The sequence below is a fragment of the Chroicocephalus ridibundus genome, chromosome 13 (genome assembly GCF_963924245.1).
Source record: "Chroicocephalus ridibundus chromosome 13, bChrRid1.1, whole genome shotgun sequence".
Classification (NCBI taxonomy): Eukaryota; Metazoa; Chordata; class Aves; order Charadriiformes; family Laridae; genus Chroicocephalus; species Chroicocephalus ridibundus.
In genome coordinates this window covers 5,565,864-5,582,514 of record NC_086296.1, presented here as the reverse complement: position 1 = coordinate 5,582,514, position 16,651 = coordinate 5,565,864, and the positions used below count along the sequence as shown (strand labels likewise).

The 16,651-nt window shown below is 54.3% G+C and overlaps 1 protein-coding gene across 1 annotated transcript; it reads left to right on the top strand.

Moving 5' to 3' along the window:
- The first annotated feature begins 1,345 nt into the window (after positions 1 to 1,345).
- On the top strand, positions 1,346 to 16,429 carry ABCB9 (ATP binding cassette subfamily B member 9). The gene is made up of 12 exons (XM_063351306.1): positions 1,346 to 1,427; positions 3,060 to 3,753; positions 4,122 to 4,236; positions 4,739 to 4,869; positions 5,984 to 6,189; positions 7,137 to 7,334; positions 8,980 to 9,108; positions 10,446 to 10,634; positions 11,197 to 11,370; positions 12,761 to 12,920; positions 13,330 to 13,466; positions 14,628 to 16,429. The coding sequence occupies exons 2-12, from the start codon at positions 3,141 to 3,143 to the stop codon at positions 14,964 to 14,966; spliced, it is 2,391 nt and encodes a 796-aa protein (XP_063207376.1). The 5' UTR covers positions 1,346 to 1,427; positions 3,060 to 3,140; the 3' UTR covers positions 14,967 to 16,429.
- The last annotated feature ends 222 nt before the right edge of the window (positions 16,430 to 16,651 follow it).

The following is a 16,651-nucleotide window of genomic DNA, read 5'->3' as shown; positions in this document are numbered from 1 at the left end:
TATGTCCGGCATGAAGAAAAGCAGTTAGCCTCTGGGGCTTTTTTGGGGGTCCCACGGCGCCGGGGACAGGAGCACGAACTGTCCCCGAGGTTTGTGGCCCAGCTGCGTGGGAGTCCAGGGCGCAGACATGCCTGCTGCGTCCTGGGGAGAAGGGAAGGGGAAGGTTCAGACAAGGGTGTCTGGTCAGTCCCTTCCCGGTCCAGGTTTGCCCTTGGACCATCCCGAGGGAAGTGGCACCATCCTCATTGGATGCTTTGGCAGCGAGAGGCTCGGTCTTGCCAAAAAAGCTCCACGTTGACTACAGCATGGGAGTAGTTGCATCAAAGCCCAGGGAGTGATCTTGGGTGCAAATGAGAAAAAAAAAAACAAAAAAAAAAAAAAAAACAAAACCGAAACCAGGCCCAGCTTAGCCACGTTGCAGTTTGTTTCCTACAGCTTAAAAGTGTCCTCCCTGCTGTCCGCCTGAACCGGCAAGAGTCAGGCCAGGCCTGGCTGCATTCCTGGTGGACGTGGGAATGACCTGGAGTGAGCTTTTTTTTCTTTTTTTTAAGTTTTAAGCACTAATTAGCAGAAATAAAATCAACGTTAGAACGCAATGGTTTTATTTTTGGTTGTCCGGGCAGAGAAAAATTAATTTTTCCTTTGTAAAGTCGCCATTCTGTTCTCTCCAGAAATGGAACGAACTCCAGGAATCCTACAGTCCTGTGCTGGTGGGGGTTATAGGGGTGTTTTTAAATCCAGCACTCCAAAAAATATAGGGAAACTTTGGGATAATGACACCGACCAGCCCCTCTGTCACCTGTATAGCCCAGCTGGATGCAGAGAAGAGCCTCTGCGCTGCCCTCCCTCCGGAGCTGCTGGAAAAAAATAATTTATAAGTTGGATTCGTTGAAACCGGACCCCTCTGGAATCTGGAACCTTTGTTGAGCCCAAGTTTAGGGGGTAATTTAAACAAAAAAAACCAAACAACATGATATTGAGCTGCTATTGAGGGGTTAATTTAAAAAAAAACAACACCCAAACACCCAGCGTCGAGCCCTTGCCCTGGTGGTTTTTGAAAGCCAAGCCGCGTGTTGTATTTTCTCCCTCCGCTACAGAAATTCAGTAAAACCAATAAATTAATATTAAAAAAAATATTAAAAATATTAAATTTTGAAAAAAAAAAAAAACTAAACCGTTTTTAAGGTGGGGAAAACCCCTTGGGCTGCTGGGGCAGGGTGTCGGCAGGGCGGTAGCGGGGGGCCGGGGTGCCCGGTGAACGGGGGGGGGGGGGGGGGGCGGGACCGGGACGGCGCCGCAGCAAAGGGGCGTGGTCAAAAGGGGGCGTGGCCATGAGAGGAGCCACGCCCCCCACCGACCTTGTTCCCGGGACGCGCCTCCGCCGCCGCCGCCGGCCAGGACCGGGCCGATCCCCGCCGTTGCTATCGGTAAGACCCGGTTCGGGTGGGGGGGTGTGGGGGGGTCTGGAGCGCGTTGCCCTTGATTCTGCAAAAAAAAAAAAAAAGTGGGGTGGGGGGAGAAACGCGTGTTCCCCCTCCCCTTGGCGAGCAGCGGCGTCCCCCCCCGGGAGGAGCATCTCCTAGGCCGGGGGGAGGCTGGGGAGTTTCGGCATCTCCTGCTTTGTCGCTGGGGACACCTTTGCGGGTGGCAGGGAGCTGCGGTGGATGCCTCCTCCTCTGCCGCCTCCTCCTCCTCATCCTCCTCCTCCTCCTCCTCCTCCTCCTCCGTCGCCGCCGGGCCGGATCCGCGCAGCTTTGCAGCGGAGGGCAGCAGCGAGCACCCTGGGAAGCGTGTCCGGCTCCTCCCTGGCACCGCTGCTCCGCTTTGCCTCCATCCCTCCATCCCCACCCACCCCACAAACCCTCCTTCTTCCCCCAGATTCCAGCTCCTGCCTTGTTTTACTCCACTTCGTAGCTTTTCATCCCGCCTGCCCAACCACCCAGCCGCTCTCGGTGCTGCTTGACCGGTGCCGAGGGCTGCCCTTGGTTTTCCCCGTGGTTGGCTTTTGGACGGCTGCAGAGGTGGCTGCGGTCACGCAGGCCGGAGCGTGGCCAAAGCATGGCATCCTTTGTGCCATGCCTTCCGCACCGCGCGCCGTCATGAGCTGCTTGGCCAGCACAAATCCAAGGATCAGGTACCTCCCTCGTGCCAACCTGCGGCACCTCTGGGCAGGGCGCAGGAGCAGGTGAGCAGCTCGCTCGGTTTAAAGGAAGTTGAGCTTTTCGCCCTTTTCTGTGTCAATTCAGATCTAGCCCCACCATCGCCGTCACCTGTCAGACCCATGGGTGACAGCGAAGGCAGCGTTCCGCCCCAGAGCCTCCCTCTCCCGTGGGATGCAGCTCTTGATTTCCAAGACCCCCTTTTGATTTCCTCTTGGGATTTTTGTTGTGTCACTGAATTGCACGCTGGCAGCGCAGCAGGTTTAGTGGGTTACTCCAAATTAATATTCAAGAGGGCTGAGGACAGAAAAGTGTGACAGGCTGCTGTACCTATGATTTATTCTTTTTTTGATGGCGGGGGGCGTGAGGGGGGTGGGGTGTCTGTTACAACACCAAGCTGCTCTCCCTTCTGCTTCCATACGAGTTTGACCGTGCTTGATCAAACAATTGAGTGCTCGGTTTCAGCTTTGTCCTGGGAAAGGTGAGGAGGGACTCTCAGATCACAAATGTCCAAGTTTAACCCCTACGTGGCTCTGTAGCACAGGACACGCGGGCTGCACACATGTCCTGGCATCGCCCAGCTGCTGGGGACCTCGTGGCCCCACAGCCGCCACAGCAAGGCGGGGGACGAAGATTCCCACTGAGATGCGCGGATTTCTGCTGAGGGATTCAGGACGGGCGGAGGCAGACAAATGAAGTTTGTCTTCATTTGTGCTTCTCATTTTATGAAACACCTCAGAGCGTATGCAGTAGGGGAGGGGAGGAAGGAGTAGATAGCGGTGTCTGGGGTCAGGACGGGCTGGTGGGGAGCTGGCACGGTTGTCCCACCATCCTGCTTCCCCTTCCCCACCACCTCCACAGGGTGAATAACAACCCCGTCCCCTTCTTCTTGCTCCACAGCAGAGGCCAACAGGACCATGTCCTCCCTGTGCTAGGGCTGCCCTCCACCGCCTCGGTGACGCCCCCAGCCCGGTGGCGAAGATGCGTGCCTGGAAGGCAGTGGCCAGCACGCTGGCGCTCAGTGGGACTGATGTGGTGGTCACCACACTGCTCTACGCCCACGGCCGGGGTGGCCGGGATATCCTGCAGGACCTGCGGCACTTCAACATCTTCAACTCGCTGCTGGACATCTGGGGGGGCTGCCTCTACCGCAGCTGCGTCCTGCTGGGGGCTGCCATCGGGGTGGCCACCAACACAGCTTATGGCCCCCGGCGTCTCAGGGCATCGCGGACCTTCATCGCTGTTGTCTGCCTCCTCATGGGCATCTACATGATGGCGAAGCTGCTGCTCTACTCGGAGGTGCGGAGGACCATCAGGGACCCCTGGTTCTGGGGGCTCTTTGCCTGGACCTACGTGGCGCTGGCAGCCACCTTCGGGCTGTGGCAGCTGCTGGCCTGTGTCACCTCCTCCCGCGAGGCGCTGGGGCCCGGCTCCGAGTCCCGCGCCGAGGCGGAGGAGAGCTGCGACGGTGGTGCCCCGCGGGACAAGCGGGAGGAGGCAGCAGGTCCTACCATCCATAAGCTGCTGTCCTACACCAAGCCAGATGCCTTCTTCCTGGGCATCGCTTCCTTCTTCCTCCTCGTGGCTGCACTGGGTGAGCAAAGGGACGTGGGGGGGGCACGGTTGCTCCCATCCTCACCGGGAGGGAAGGAGCCATGGTGGGGAGGACTTGGCAGCACCCCAGGCTTGCTTTTTTGGGGGTGCTGGGTGGCACATCCTGCACAGGCTGGGTAAAGAAAATGCAGTGGGGCAAAAAAAATGCAATAGGGGTAAAATACACTGGGAAATTAAACATCCCCATGTGCCACTAACGGCTGCACCTCCTGAGACATCTCATGTGATGGCCGAGTATCTCCATGGTGGGGATAGGGTAGTCCATGGGCCATTGCAGTTGGAAATACAGGTCCTGTGCCAATCCCGTGTGGTGGGGCTGAAACCCCTTCTCCTGTGCTTGTCTGGCAGGAGAGACCTTCCTGCCCTACTACACGGGGCTGGCCATCGACGGCATCGTGGTGCAGAAGAGCATGGACCGCTTCTCCACGGCGGTGCTGGTCATGTCACTGCTCGCCATAGGAAGGTAATCGCAGGGGCTGGTTTTGTCCCTGGTGAGGATGAGTTTGGAGTTTTCCCACAGGAGCTCGCGGTGGCATTGGGCACGGGCTGTCTCACCTTCAGATGCTCCACCAGGTCCCTGCCAGACCCCAGGGATGCGCTTTGATTTCTCTGTGCTGTCACAGTGCAGAGAGGCCGTGGTGGCTCTCACGAGGCTGGTGCGTAGCCCTCCACATCCGTCTGCTGGTGGTGGGGGAGCAGGAGCAATCACAGGGAACAGGCTCCCCAGAGAATGCTGTCCCAGCAGCGCCGCGTCCCCTCCTGAAGCTTGTCACTACTGGGGTTAGGACCAGCCGTGCTGGTGGTGTCCCGAAGACACATGGGCTGGATTAGCCATCGCTTCCCGGGGTGGAAAGTGGTACCAGCACAGCATTGCCCAAGCCCTTGGCCTGGGCGTCGGGGTGTTTGTGTTGCTGAGGAGCGGGTTTCGTGTCCATTGGTCTATAACGTTTCTTATCTGCAATTAGCTCATTTGCCGCAGGTATCCGGGGTGGCGTTTTTACACTCATATTTGCAAGACTGAACATTCGCCTTCGCAACTGCCTCTTCAGGTCGCTGGTGTCTCAGGAGATGAGTTTCTTTGATGAGAATCGCACAGGTTGGTTCCTCTTGCCCCTGCATTTGCTCTAACCCCTCTATCCCATCCCGGTATTTTTTTCCCCTTGGTTTGCCCTAGCGTAGCAGATTGGGGGCAGCCAGAGATGGCACCCAAGCGCTCGTGTGTAGAAACAGCAGCAGAAAGCTCTTCCCTTTCAAGTGCCTCCCACCATGGGGTTGGGACAGGATTGCCCTGCACCCTGGGGATGTCCCATTGCCACTGATCAGCCTGACATCCAGCAGTCCCGGGGGCTGACGTGCTCATCCCCAAAACACCTACTTTCCTCCTCCTGTACCTCCCGTCGGTGCCTGCTGATCAGCCGCCCTCCAGCTCTGCTCCGGGCATGGGAAACCGCAGATGTGTGAAGTTTGCTGGGCACGCTTGTGGCTTTCCCTGCTTGCCATTCAGTCCTGTCCTGGTCTGTGCCACTCTGGTGTGGTCCCAGCCTGCTGTAACTTCTCCCACATTTAATTTCTTCTCGGTGGTATTTTTAGTTTTGAGGCTGTTGCCATATTTAGCAATTGCTGCATGATGCCCCGGTAGCTGAGGACACCGGAGATGTTATTGTAAGTGGGATATGGGTAACCCTGGACTTACACAAAAGCATGGGAATTCAGCTGGACTCCAACACGGGCCAAGTATTGAGGAATTCAGGGTGATGTTTGCGGGCTGTAACGTTCAGCATCATTTAGAAATGAACTCGGGGCTGGGTTGTCAGCTCCCAGCACAGGGAGGTGCATTCAGCAGCCCAGCAAACACTCCACCCACACACCTGCTGCCCGTCTGCGTGCCCATGGGGTGCCCTCCAGCGTAGGGTGCTGTGACAGTCCCCTTCGCTGTCCTGCAGCCATCTGTGGTGACCCAGGGGTGTAGCTTCAGGTGCATTTCATGTCCCTCATGCATGCAGCAATTCGAGCTCCTCTCTTTTGCGTCACATCCCCAGTGGTGCAGGGTCACCCCTCTTCCATGCCACCTGTCAGACCCCCAGCAACGGGCTGGGTTGAATGGGGAGCTCCATCTGGCCCCTGGCATGGGACATGGGACACAGCTAGGCAGTGACCTGCTGTGGTGACATGTCCCTGCTCTCCCCTTTCCCAACCCCTCGTTGCTGCAGGGGATGTCATCTCCCGCCTGACGTCGGACACAACCATCGTGAGCGACCTGGTATCCCAGAACATCAACATCTTCCTGCGCAACGTGGTGAAGGCCACAGGGGTGATCTTCTTCATGTTCAGCCTCTCTTGGAAACTCTCGCTTGTCACCTTCATGGGCTTCCCCATCATCATGCTGGTCTCTGATGTCTATGGGAAGTACTACAAGGTAGGCAGGAGTGGCTGGCATGGTCATGGTGTGCCGCGACGCCGGGCTGTTCCCCTTGTGAAGCCATCGTGGAGATTGTGGGTGGCCTTGGAGCTGGTGGGACTGATGCTCGGGTGCTTTGCTCCCGGCAGCGGAGGCAGGAGGGTGGCATTAAATGTGTATGGGCAGACAAGCATAGCCTCGGCTCTTAACTTGCTTTGTGTTGAGGAATTGGAAGCATCTTGGGTCTGACAGGAGAGGTAGCTTGGCTCTGGGATGTTGCGTATGTGCCTGCCTGCCCTTGTGCAATCTGTCCTCTCCCTTTGGAGTGACTTGGATGGGGGTTAAATCCAGTGCCGAGCTCCCTCCCTCTGCCTGGGGCTCACATGGGCCAAGGGCCATGCCCCGTGGCTAATACCATGTCCCATGGACCATGCGAGTCCTGCACTGCTGCTCCCCACTTCAGTTGTCGGAGCTTTCCACTGTGCTGGGGACATGGCATGCATGGGTGCTGCCGGGGCTGGGTCCTTGGGTGCTGCATCCTGCAGCCATGGCTCCTCCTGTGGGTCAGGTGCTTGTGGGAGGAGTGGGGATGCCCTTGGTCTCCAGACCTGTCCCTGACTTGGAAACTCCTGGAAGGGCTCCTGGCCCAGGCTGACCCTGTCTCATCAGGGCACCGGGAACAGCGGCTCTGCCGCAGGCTTCCCAAGTGGCTGTGGGCACGGCACTTCACCTCCTGCAGCCCAGGTCCCTCCTCGGGGACAGCACAAGGAATCCATTGCCCTCCTGGCACAGTGCCCCAGGGCCGTCCCGAGGTGTGGGATATATCCTAGTGCTCAGCCTCGTTGCCTGTGGCCTTGGAAAATGTCACTGTGCCTTCTTTTCCTGAGCCCAGGGCGTGTGGGGAGAGGTGCCATGGGCAGCCCGGCGCCTGCTGAGCCCCCTCTGCCTCCCCCTGCTCCCCGCAGAAGCTCTCCAAGGACGTGCAGAACGCCCTGGCCAAGGCCAACAACACTGCCGAGGAGACCATCTCCGCCATGAAGACCGTCCGCAGTTTTGCCAACGAGGAGGCGGAGGCGAACGTGTACTGGCAGAAGCTGCAGCAGGTGTACAAACTCAACAAGCGGGAGGCCATGGCTTACACCTACTACGTCTGGTCCAGCGGGGTAGGTGGCCAGCACTTCCATACGGGGCTGGGGACAGGCAGGGGATGTTGCTTCGGATCCCAAAACGCACGTGGCACGACGCACGTGCTTCTCCTCCGCATTCAGGGAGCTTTTTGGGGTGAGCCCAGCCTTGATGCCTGCTGCCAGTAATCCTCTGTCTCTTGATTATGAATTTTTTTCCACTCCTCAAAAAATATATTCCATTCCCCCTTAGGGCAGCGCTGCATCGTGCCACCAAACGGTCTGTTTTCTCTTGCAAATAAGAATATAATTGATAACGGCTCAAGGTCGTGGAAAACCCCGTGTTTCTGTGCTGCTGCATTGCGTGCCTGTGCCAGCTCATCTCCGGGGCTCCGGCTGGGAAACAGCCGTGGCGTTGGTTGAGCTTCTGCTCAGGAACGGAGATCTTCTGTGTGTGGGTGGTGGCAGAGGGAGGCTGCTGAGGTTTAGGTTTGGGTTTTCTTGGTTTTGTGTTTTTGTTTTGTTGTTTGTTTTTTTTTTCTTCAAAATGCTTTTTCGTCATTCAGGACCAGATGGTTTGGGACTTCTCCTGCGTTGGCTGGTGACTCAGGCTGTGCAAAACCCTCACCTGAGGCTGCCCTTATCTCTGCACATTCAAGGACCAAAGTAGCCTCTGGTGAAGGGTTTGCGAATCACGGTGCCCTTGTGCAGCCGTGGGAGACTTTATGGCTTCCCAAGTCTGGAAGCAACATCTGAGCATTTTTAGCACCATTTCTGAGCTCCCAGGTGAAGCCAGAGCATTAACTGGGTCAGCACAGATCCCAATGAGTCAAAGAAGGCAAAACCCCTCAAAAACTGCTCCGGCGGGGCTCACGTAGAAAGAAGATGGTGGATTTAGCACAGCCCCGGTAGAGCCTTTCTTGAAGGGAATGCAGGATCTTAAGGTCAGGTCATGGCAGACCAACAGAAGAGGAATTTTTTTTCCCCCCCCAGTATTTTTGTCTGCGTGAATTTACAGCCTGTCCCGCAGACGTCACACAGAGCACCAGGGCATCGCCGCTCTTCTGAGCACCCAGGCAGCGTGGAACAAAAGTGGCTGAATAAAGGCAGGGGCTGGTATTTGTCATAGCAGAGCTGATCTGTCTCCTTTCTGGAGTAGGTGGTACCCCCCCACACTGCTTTCAGGCAAGAGATGAGGTTATGCTTCAGGGACTTGTACAAGCAAGGAGGATTTTTTGCATTAACTCTTGGCTTGATTTTGTGCTCTAAATTAAAATGTGTCACACTCATATAACAGAAAGTATTTTAGTGGCGAGGTGACTGCATGCATTGGATAATTTGCGCGTAGATTATTGCACTTCAGGATGTCAGTCCAAGAGAAAAATTCATGAGATGCTCTGTTATTTCAGATAAATTCTCCCTCCTTGGCTGTTGCCCCTCTGGACTCCTGTTTTGTTGAAAGATGCCAGCCCAGCTCGTTAAATCACGCATATACTTGAGTTGTTTTTCCCTTCTCACATCCATGCTCGCTGCTAGGGCTGTCAGCTGTGCGCTGTCAGGGATGCTCAGTTCAGGGCTCAAAGAATAAATGTCAGCACATGAATTGTGGGCTGTGTGTGAGTAATTACAAGTGCACCAAATCTCAGCTGTCCTTGCTGATTTTGGGGTGTTTTCTTGCTTTCAGCTCACCCTCCTGGTGGTCCAGGTCAGCATCCTTTACTATGGTGGGCACCTCGTGATCTCGGGGCAAATGACAAGTGGAAATCTGATATCCTTCATCATTTACGAGTTCGTCTTAGGAGACTGCATGGAGGTGAGTCTGTTTTATCCCTCTGGGCTACCCCATATCAAGGTGATATTTGTCTTCTAGAAGGTCCCAGGGCAGTCACAGGGCCAGATCCAGTGTTGACGTCCCTGCAACGCATTTCCTTGGTGCTGTGGCTTCACCCACCGGGGGGCTGATTCTCCCCTCTGCTCCCCGCTCCCCTCCTGCTGCGGCCTCACAACCTGAACGCGCCCGGAGCAGCTTGTCCCCCGATTGCCTTAATGGGGACCAGAGGGGTCAGGCTGGCCCTGCTGAAGGGCAGAGTCCTGGCTGTCCCCCAAGCACGTTTCCTGGCGTGAAGGATGCAGGGATTACGAAGCTGCCTGTTAAATTTCAGGCTTCGTTAAAAACTTAATTATATTAATTCATTTTTTTTTTCCTCCTGGAATAGACTGCAAGCTGCTGCCTTGGCAGCGCGTTAGCAAGATGGGATTGTGGGGGGGATGGTGGAGCCCACCCAGGGCTGCCTTTCCCTTGCAAAGGCGTAAGCTTGGCTAATTGAGGCAGAAACGATCAAGTCGAGGTTTCCTCGCAGCCAAGTGTGGTTTCGGCAGTGCTTCAGCCTTTGTGCAGCGGCAGAGCGGAGCTGGAGGCAGCGTGCCCGGCTCTCGCCATCTGTTCAGATGACTGCAGGCTCTGGTGGTGTTTCCAGGCTGCGGTTTTGGTGTGAGTTTGGTCTGGTTTGGGTTTTTTTTCCCCCTCCTGATGGGAGGGGCAGTTGCAGTACAAGCTGTTCTGCAGCTCTGGGTTTAATATCAAAAGGAGCCGACGTGTCGGGGGGTTATTCCAGGGAAGCTGGTGTCAGTGTGCAGCAGGTGTAGTTGGGAAACCACAACGGTAAATCCACTGGGACCATATTCCAGCAGGGAACAGCCATATCAGCTGCCAAATGGTTGTCTAGAAAGGTCCAGCCTGGAGCTGCTCTGCATTTGAGACATGTGCCCTTGGGGCTGGTGCAATGTGCTGCCGTACACCGACTCGGTTCAACTACTGGGTTGGGGAGCTGCTGGTCTTGAGCAGGGAGAGATAGGTGGAGAGGATTCTGGTAGAAGTTTGGGTCATGTATCTCCTGGTGCATGTCTTCTCTTCCCAATGCATCTGTTTCCTCTGGGTCTACCCATGCACAAACTCCTTTAGGCGCCCTTTCCCTGGATATATCCCCTCTGTACACTGCATAGAGGAAAAGCTTTCTTTTGCTGTGTCTGATGACTGTAGTTGATGTCAGATGATAGACTTCATAATGCTTCAGCCATTCTCCTTACAAGTCGCACCGATTGTCTTTTCCATCGCACGGGAGGGTCTTACCGTTGCCTCTTCCCTTCCAGTCCGTCGGCTCCGTCTACAGCGGCCTGATGCAGGGAGTGGGAGCTGCCGAGAAGGTGTTTGAGTTCATCGACCGCAAGCCAACGATGGTGAACGACGGGTCCCTGGCCCCAGACCACGTGGAGGGGAAGGTGGAGTTCAGAAACGTGACCTTTTCCTACCGCACTCGCTCTGCCACGCAGGTCCTGCAGGTGAGCCCCGCGGGCGCAGGGCGCTCCCCACCACGAGGCATCACGAGCTGCTTCTCCATGCTGGCAATAACCCATCCCCAGCCCGCAGGAAACGTCAGCTGCCCTTCTGGAGATGCGTAAAGGCAGGCTCGACAGCGTGCTGGAAAACAGATTATAAGGACCAGCGGGTGTTTAGGGCCTGCCTTCCTTACAAGGAATGAGATTTATTAATAAAACCCTTGTTCCCCGCTCAGGCATTAAACGCGTCAGCATGGTACAGGGCTTTGTGCCAAGCTGTCTCAGGCTGTTTCCACGGGAGAGGGGCTGGGGGTCACAAGGCAAGGGGAGACGGCAAAGAGGTTAGTTTGCTGTGCAGTTTTTAGAGGTCCTGCGACATCAGCAGGCAAATTTGAAGCAATTTTGCTTCCTCAGAGCCAGGAGAGATGGCTGATGAGACACATCCCCAAGGTGGAAGGTCACTGTGGCTGGATTTTGGCTACCTTTCTCGCATAGTACCTGAGTCACTGCCCCGGGACCCTGGGAAAAGCCAGGACCTGATCACGCTCTCCCATCCGTGTTGCAGAATGTGTCCTTCACCCTGCACCCTGGCAAAGTGACGGCGCTGGTGGGTCCTTCGGGGAGCGGGAAGAGCTCCTGTGTCAACATCCTGGAGAACTTCTATCCTCTGCAAGACGGGCAGGTGCTGCTGGACGGGCGTCCCATTAACATGTACGATCACAAGTACCTGCACTCAGTGGTACGAGCGACTGTATGTGTATTCTAGCTATCGCCTGCCGTAATCAGAGGGGATGGATGGTAGCGTTGCATGTTGTTTTGGATTTGATCTGGCAGCTTCTGGAATGTCCAGAAAGCTGGAGGCTGGAGGTGGTCCAGGAAATGAATTCAGATAATTTGTGGGGGCGTAAGGGAAAAGGACGGAGAGTGGGTTCATAGGGAGGGGGAAGTCTTCTGAAAACAGAACAAGAAACATGTTTTGTTTTATATTTTTTTGGCCAATGCAGTAGAAATATGTTTTTGGTTGTTGGATTAATTATTGTCTAAATTGCGTTTGGAAAAAAAGTGTTTCCGCACTCCTCCATCACTTTCTCCCTTAAGATCTTAGAGTAATTCTCAGCTAATGGGGAGTTAAACCTCTCAGGATCCTGGCACCAGCTGGAGCACCAGAGGGGCTGGGTGGTTTGCCCAGGAGAGGGGTCCGGGCCCCTCGGCTCTCGTCTGTGTGTCAGCACAGATCAGCCTTCATCTCCTCGGCAAGTAACTGCCGCCTTTGTTTGCCCCCGGAGCAAATGGCCTCACCAGTCAGCAGGAAAACCTGAAAACAATTGATCAGAGACAGGCTGGAAAGCCAAAGTCAGTGTGACTAATTTACATTCCCTGCCCGTACTGAGCAAAAATTAAAAGACAAGCCAGTCTTTCAGTTTAGAAAGCCTGGTGTGGTGTTAGGAGCATGGGGAGAAGTCAATTAAAATATGACCATGTCCCGCTGGCTCTCTTCATACCAAGTTCTGAGCAATAATTTGGAGGGCTCAATTTATTTCAATTTTGAGTGTTTGGCAAAGCAGGCTGAATTTGAGAGTGAGCAACAACGGCTGTAAGGTAGGACAGGGAGGCGGTTGCTAAGCAATTAAGGAATTGCAGCAGCTCTGTCCCTAACTTGCTGATTTTGGATTAAACATGCAGGAGGGGCTCATTCGTGTGTCCTGAGCGTGATTACTGGCCTTGAACGGGAAATCAGCAACACCCTGGGAGAGGGTCTCTCCAGCCTGCCTTGTCCCAGCAACTTGTTTCCCATTCTGGGAAGTGCAAACAGTGATGGGAATGACAGGGCTGGAGCAAAACCACAGCAGGGTCTAGGAGGGGGAAGCCCGTCCCAGATGCCAACCTACAGCGTTGCATCAGGTTTCTCTCCGGCGAAATGGCTTCCCAGCAGATGATGAAAACTGGGCTGGGGCTGCCACTGGGCACCCCGTCATTAGCATCCTCCCTGGAAGCTCGTATTGATGCATTTAATGGTGAGGCTCTGCCCGCTTGAGTCCTTACCCAGCAGGAGCAAATGCTGACGATCCAAGACACCAGCCGGCAATTCTCCTGCTCCCAACCGCCTGTTCTTCCCTCCCTTTCTGCAGATCTCCCTGGTGAGCCAAGAGCCGGTGCTGTTCGCCCGCTCTATTGCGGATAATATTTCTTACGGCTTAACTTCAGCCTCCTTTGAGTCGGTTGTTCAGGCTGCCCAAAAGGCCAACGCACACACCTTCATCACGGAGTTACAAGATGGCTACCACACAGGTACCAAAATCCCTCCGTTTGCACTGGAAAGCATTTTGTGCCTCGGTTGCACACCCTCCAGAGCCCGACTCGCAGGGAGGGATGGTAGCGACCCAGCTGCATGGGCCAGGGCAGGAGGGGGGCTCGGGGTTTGGATGATCTCCCAGGCTCAGGGACTTCTCTGTGTTGTTTCCATGAGCATCGGTGCCTCAAACCCTGGGACAACAGTGGAGAACTTGCTGCAGGAGGGAAGGACCGCAGCCTCAGAGATGTTTAACTCATTTAAACCGCTCTGCCAAGCGATCGGAAGCATTTACCTGGGCTTTGCTTCAAAGTGTGACAACATCCTGATGCTGCCGGCTGGGAGCTGAACTTGGTGGCAGCTCTTGATTTTTATTTTGACCCCTTTCTCTCTCCCTTGACCCAACAGAGGCAGGTGAAAAAGGAGCCCAACTCTCAGGTGGCCAGAAGCAGAGAGTGGCAATTGCCAGGGCCTTGATCCGAACTCCCCCCATCCTAATCCTGGATGAAGCCACGAGCGCGCTGGATGCGGAGAGTGAGCATGCGGTGAGTAGCCGACGCAGGTGTTTGGGCCAAAGAGGCAATCTGGGTTTGGAGGAAAGACTTGTAGCTTCAATTTCCAGCCTGTGGACAAGCTTAGTCTTGACATGGTGCAATCAGAGGTTTGGGTAAGACGCTAATTCCTGAGCAAGAATTTGCTTTCCAACACTGCTGTAGCCACCAAGAAGGGAAAAATCCTGTGCTCACAGCAGCCAACGCCTGACAAACCGGATGAGATAGGGATCTCTGCCGGTGTTTGAAATGTGAAAAGTGTTTATTGGCATACAGCAGCACTGTGCAGCCTTTTAGGACGGGATACAGAGGAAGACTCTAAAAAATGGTACTGCAGCAGGCAGACTAGGACTGCCCGAGCTAAAGTCCCAGCTGAGGCACCAAAGAAACCACACTGACAGGAAAGGCCCCGAGCTTCCTGGGAAATGAGCTGGGTTTATCTGGCTGGGATGTCATGACCAAACGGCTCTACCAGTAGCAGATCGGCCTTGCTGGTTTAATGACATGAGGGAAAACTAGCTCAAGGTTGAGGTGTGAGGACACATCTCCTGGTCCCGGAGATGTGGGGCAGCGTGAGCATCTGACCTTGGAGCAGCTTGTGGGCTTGCAGGTCCTCAGCTGTGTGTGTGGTATCAGATGCCATCCAGGGGCTGGTTTTGACTAGCCAGGGGTGTCCGTGTGACGTGGCCTGGTGGCCATCTGCCTGCCTTTAGACCTTAGCGCCATTGTCTGTCTCTTGGCTAGCAAACAACTCTCTCTAGCTTTGTCTTGATACACCCAAGAAATAGTCCCGCTCTTCTGAGCAGCTGCATCTACCAGGTATTGCCTCCTGCAGTCCATGCCAGCACCACAGGACCTCCAAATTTGTGGTCCAGCTCTAACAAGAAGCCAGCTTGCCGGATCAGACCTGTGTGCATACCGCACCTGCGGGCTGGCTGGACGGAGAGTCTTTTGGGCTGCACAGTGAGAGCCGGGAGCTGGGATGGACGTGCTGGAGCTGGTAGTGCTGCAGGGAGTCGTGTGTCCTCTGCATAGCCAGAGGAGAGCAAACCTCCCGTCCAGAGGTATTTTAACATGGAGCCACAAAGCTGCCGTTCTCCCTTCCAAAGCGGAGCCGGTGATGCTCGGGCACTAATGTCTTTTCCTCCCGCACAGATTCAGCAGGCGATTTACGGCGACTTGCAGAACCACACGGTGCTCGTCATAGCTCACAGACTGAGCACTGTGGAGAAGGCACACAACATCATTGTGCTGGACAAGGGCCGCGTGGTGCAGCAGGGCTCGCACAAGGAGCTGATGGAAGAAGGAGGCCTTTATTCCAAGCTGGTGCAGAGACAGATCCTGGGGCTGGAGGGGGGCGGCGCAGACAGTCGCCAACCCGCAGCCCGGGGGGATTCGGCAAAGGCGCCTGGTGGGCTGGACGAAGAGTTCAGGATAGACCATTCCCTGCCGGCCGCGGCACAGGACGATTACAACAACACGGCTCACAAGTGAGAGCGGCGAGGGCCGGCGCTCGAGACACTTGCTGGGATGCCAAGACAGGAGGCGACTTGCCTTGCCGATGGGCTCCGTGCTGCAGAACGAGGGCCGTTTGCTCACCCCGCGCGCGCCACGCACCCGTGCACACACACACGAACACACACACACACACACTATAGAGCTTCCTGCATTGCAGTCCGGCGGGCAGATGCCGGCTGGTTAAACAGAAAAACGGATTTACTCGAGGGAGTTGGGTCTTTAGCAATTCCCAGCATTTCTACTGGGTTTCTTTTCTTACTACCAGTAATTCCTCTCTGGGACTTTTCTCCCGTTGATATGCATGTGTAACTGCTAATAACTGTAATGGATGTTAAATGCATGCACGGAGGGGAAGATTGAAAACCCCTTCAGGAATTTCAGGGGGTGGCTTTTGTGGCTGGATAGAAAAATAGTGACTGTCAAATGATGTCCTGCTCCCGCTGTCAATCTCTGGGGCCAATCCAAAGTCTGCTGAAGTCTGTAGGGAGCTCCCTTTGGCTTCGGTGAAAACTGGATCGCTCCCGTGGGGCTGAACGCCGGGAGAGGTTTGCACTGAGTGCCTGCAGGCTCAGGCTCACAACCGTTGCTGCTGAGCTTGTCCCACATAGTAACCATCCTTGCTGGAACGAGCCAGGGGACCGGGAGGCAGATGTTGCTTTCAAATTTGCTCTTGGTGCTTGGTGGGTGTTTGTTTTTTAAGGATGAAAAGTTTTACCATAATTGGGTTAGGTTTGGGGTTTAGGTTTTTTTTTGGTTTGGGTTTGCTCTTTTTTGTTGGTTTTTTTTTTTTATATTTGTGTGCACTGTGCAATGTCTGTCTGGCTCCAGCATCCACTGAAAATTGCTCTTTTATTTCATAATTTTTTTAAACTCTCGGCCCTGGTGCTGGTTTAAAAAAAAAACACTACTGAAGACAGGCACAAAATACTAAAAGACAGCACTTTATAAATCCCACCAAAGTTTTGTTCAGCTTCAGGCCATGCGAGTGACTTCACTGCATGGGAAAGCCATACAGTCACTTTCCTTGAAGTCCAACTTCAGCTGCCTGAACTTGAAAATGTGTTTCTTTGAATGTTATTTATTAACTTACTTTTGGTATGAGGGATAGAAAGAAATACATTGCTCCTAGCCCTTTTGGGGAATGGCTCTGGCTTAGTAGTGTTATCCTGCTATAGACGGGTGAAGAAACCTACGCAGCCAGGCAGGTGCTGTTAAAAAATAGCATTTATATGGGGAAGATTGACTTCAGACTGTGCATAGTTAAGAAATTATCTCAAGCACTTTAGCTCTCATGTTTTCCGATATTTGAATGCTGCTGTGTTTTACTTTTCAGCAGGTTTGCATTTTTGTTGTTGCCGATGTTTTGTTTTCGTTTAGTGATGTTTTACAAACTCTTTAGTGTCCTTGAGGAGGGATGCTCAAAAAATAAAATACTACCTCTGCCACTCAACATGGAGCCGATCTAGTGGGAGTGTTTTTTGCATTCAGGGTTTTCAAGGTAATGTTCGTCTCAGCCGATGGCTGAATACAGCTGCGCACTGAACGTGTTCTGGCTCCCTTGCGGGGAACGACAAGAAGAACCTACAGAAAATTAGGTATGTAAAAGTCTTCAGCATCTGATAACAGCTGTGAGCCATAGCGGTAGGTATAACCTGTTTAAG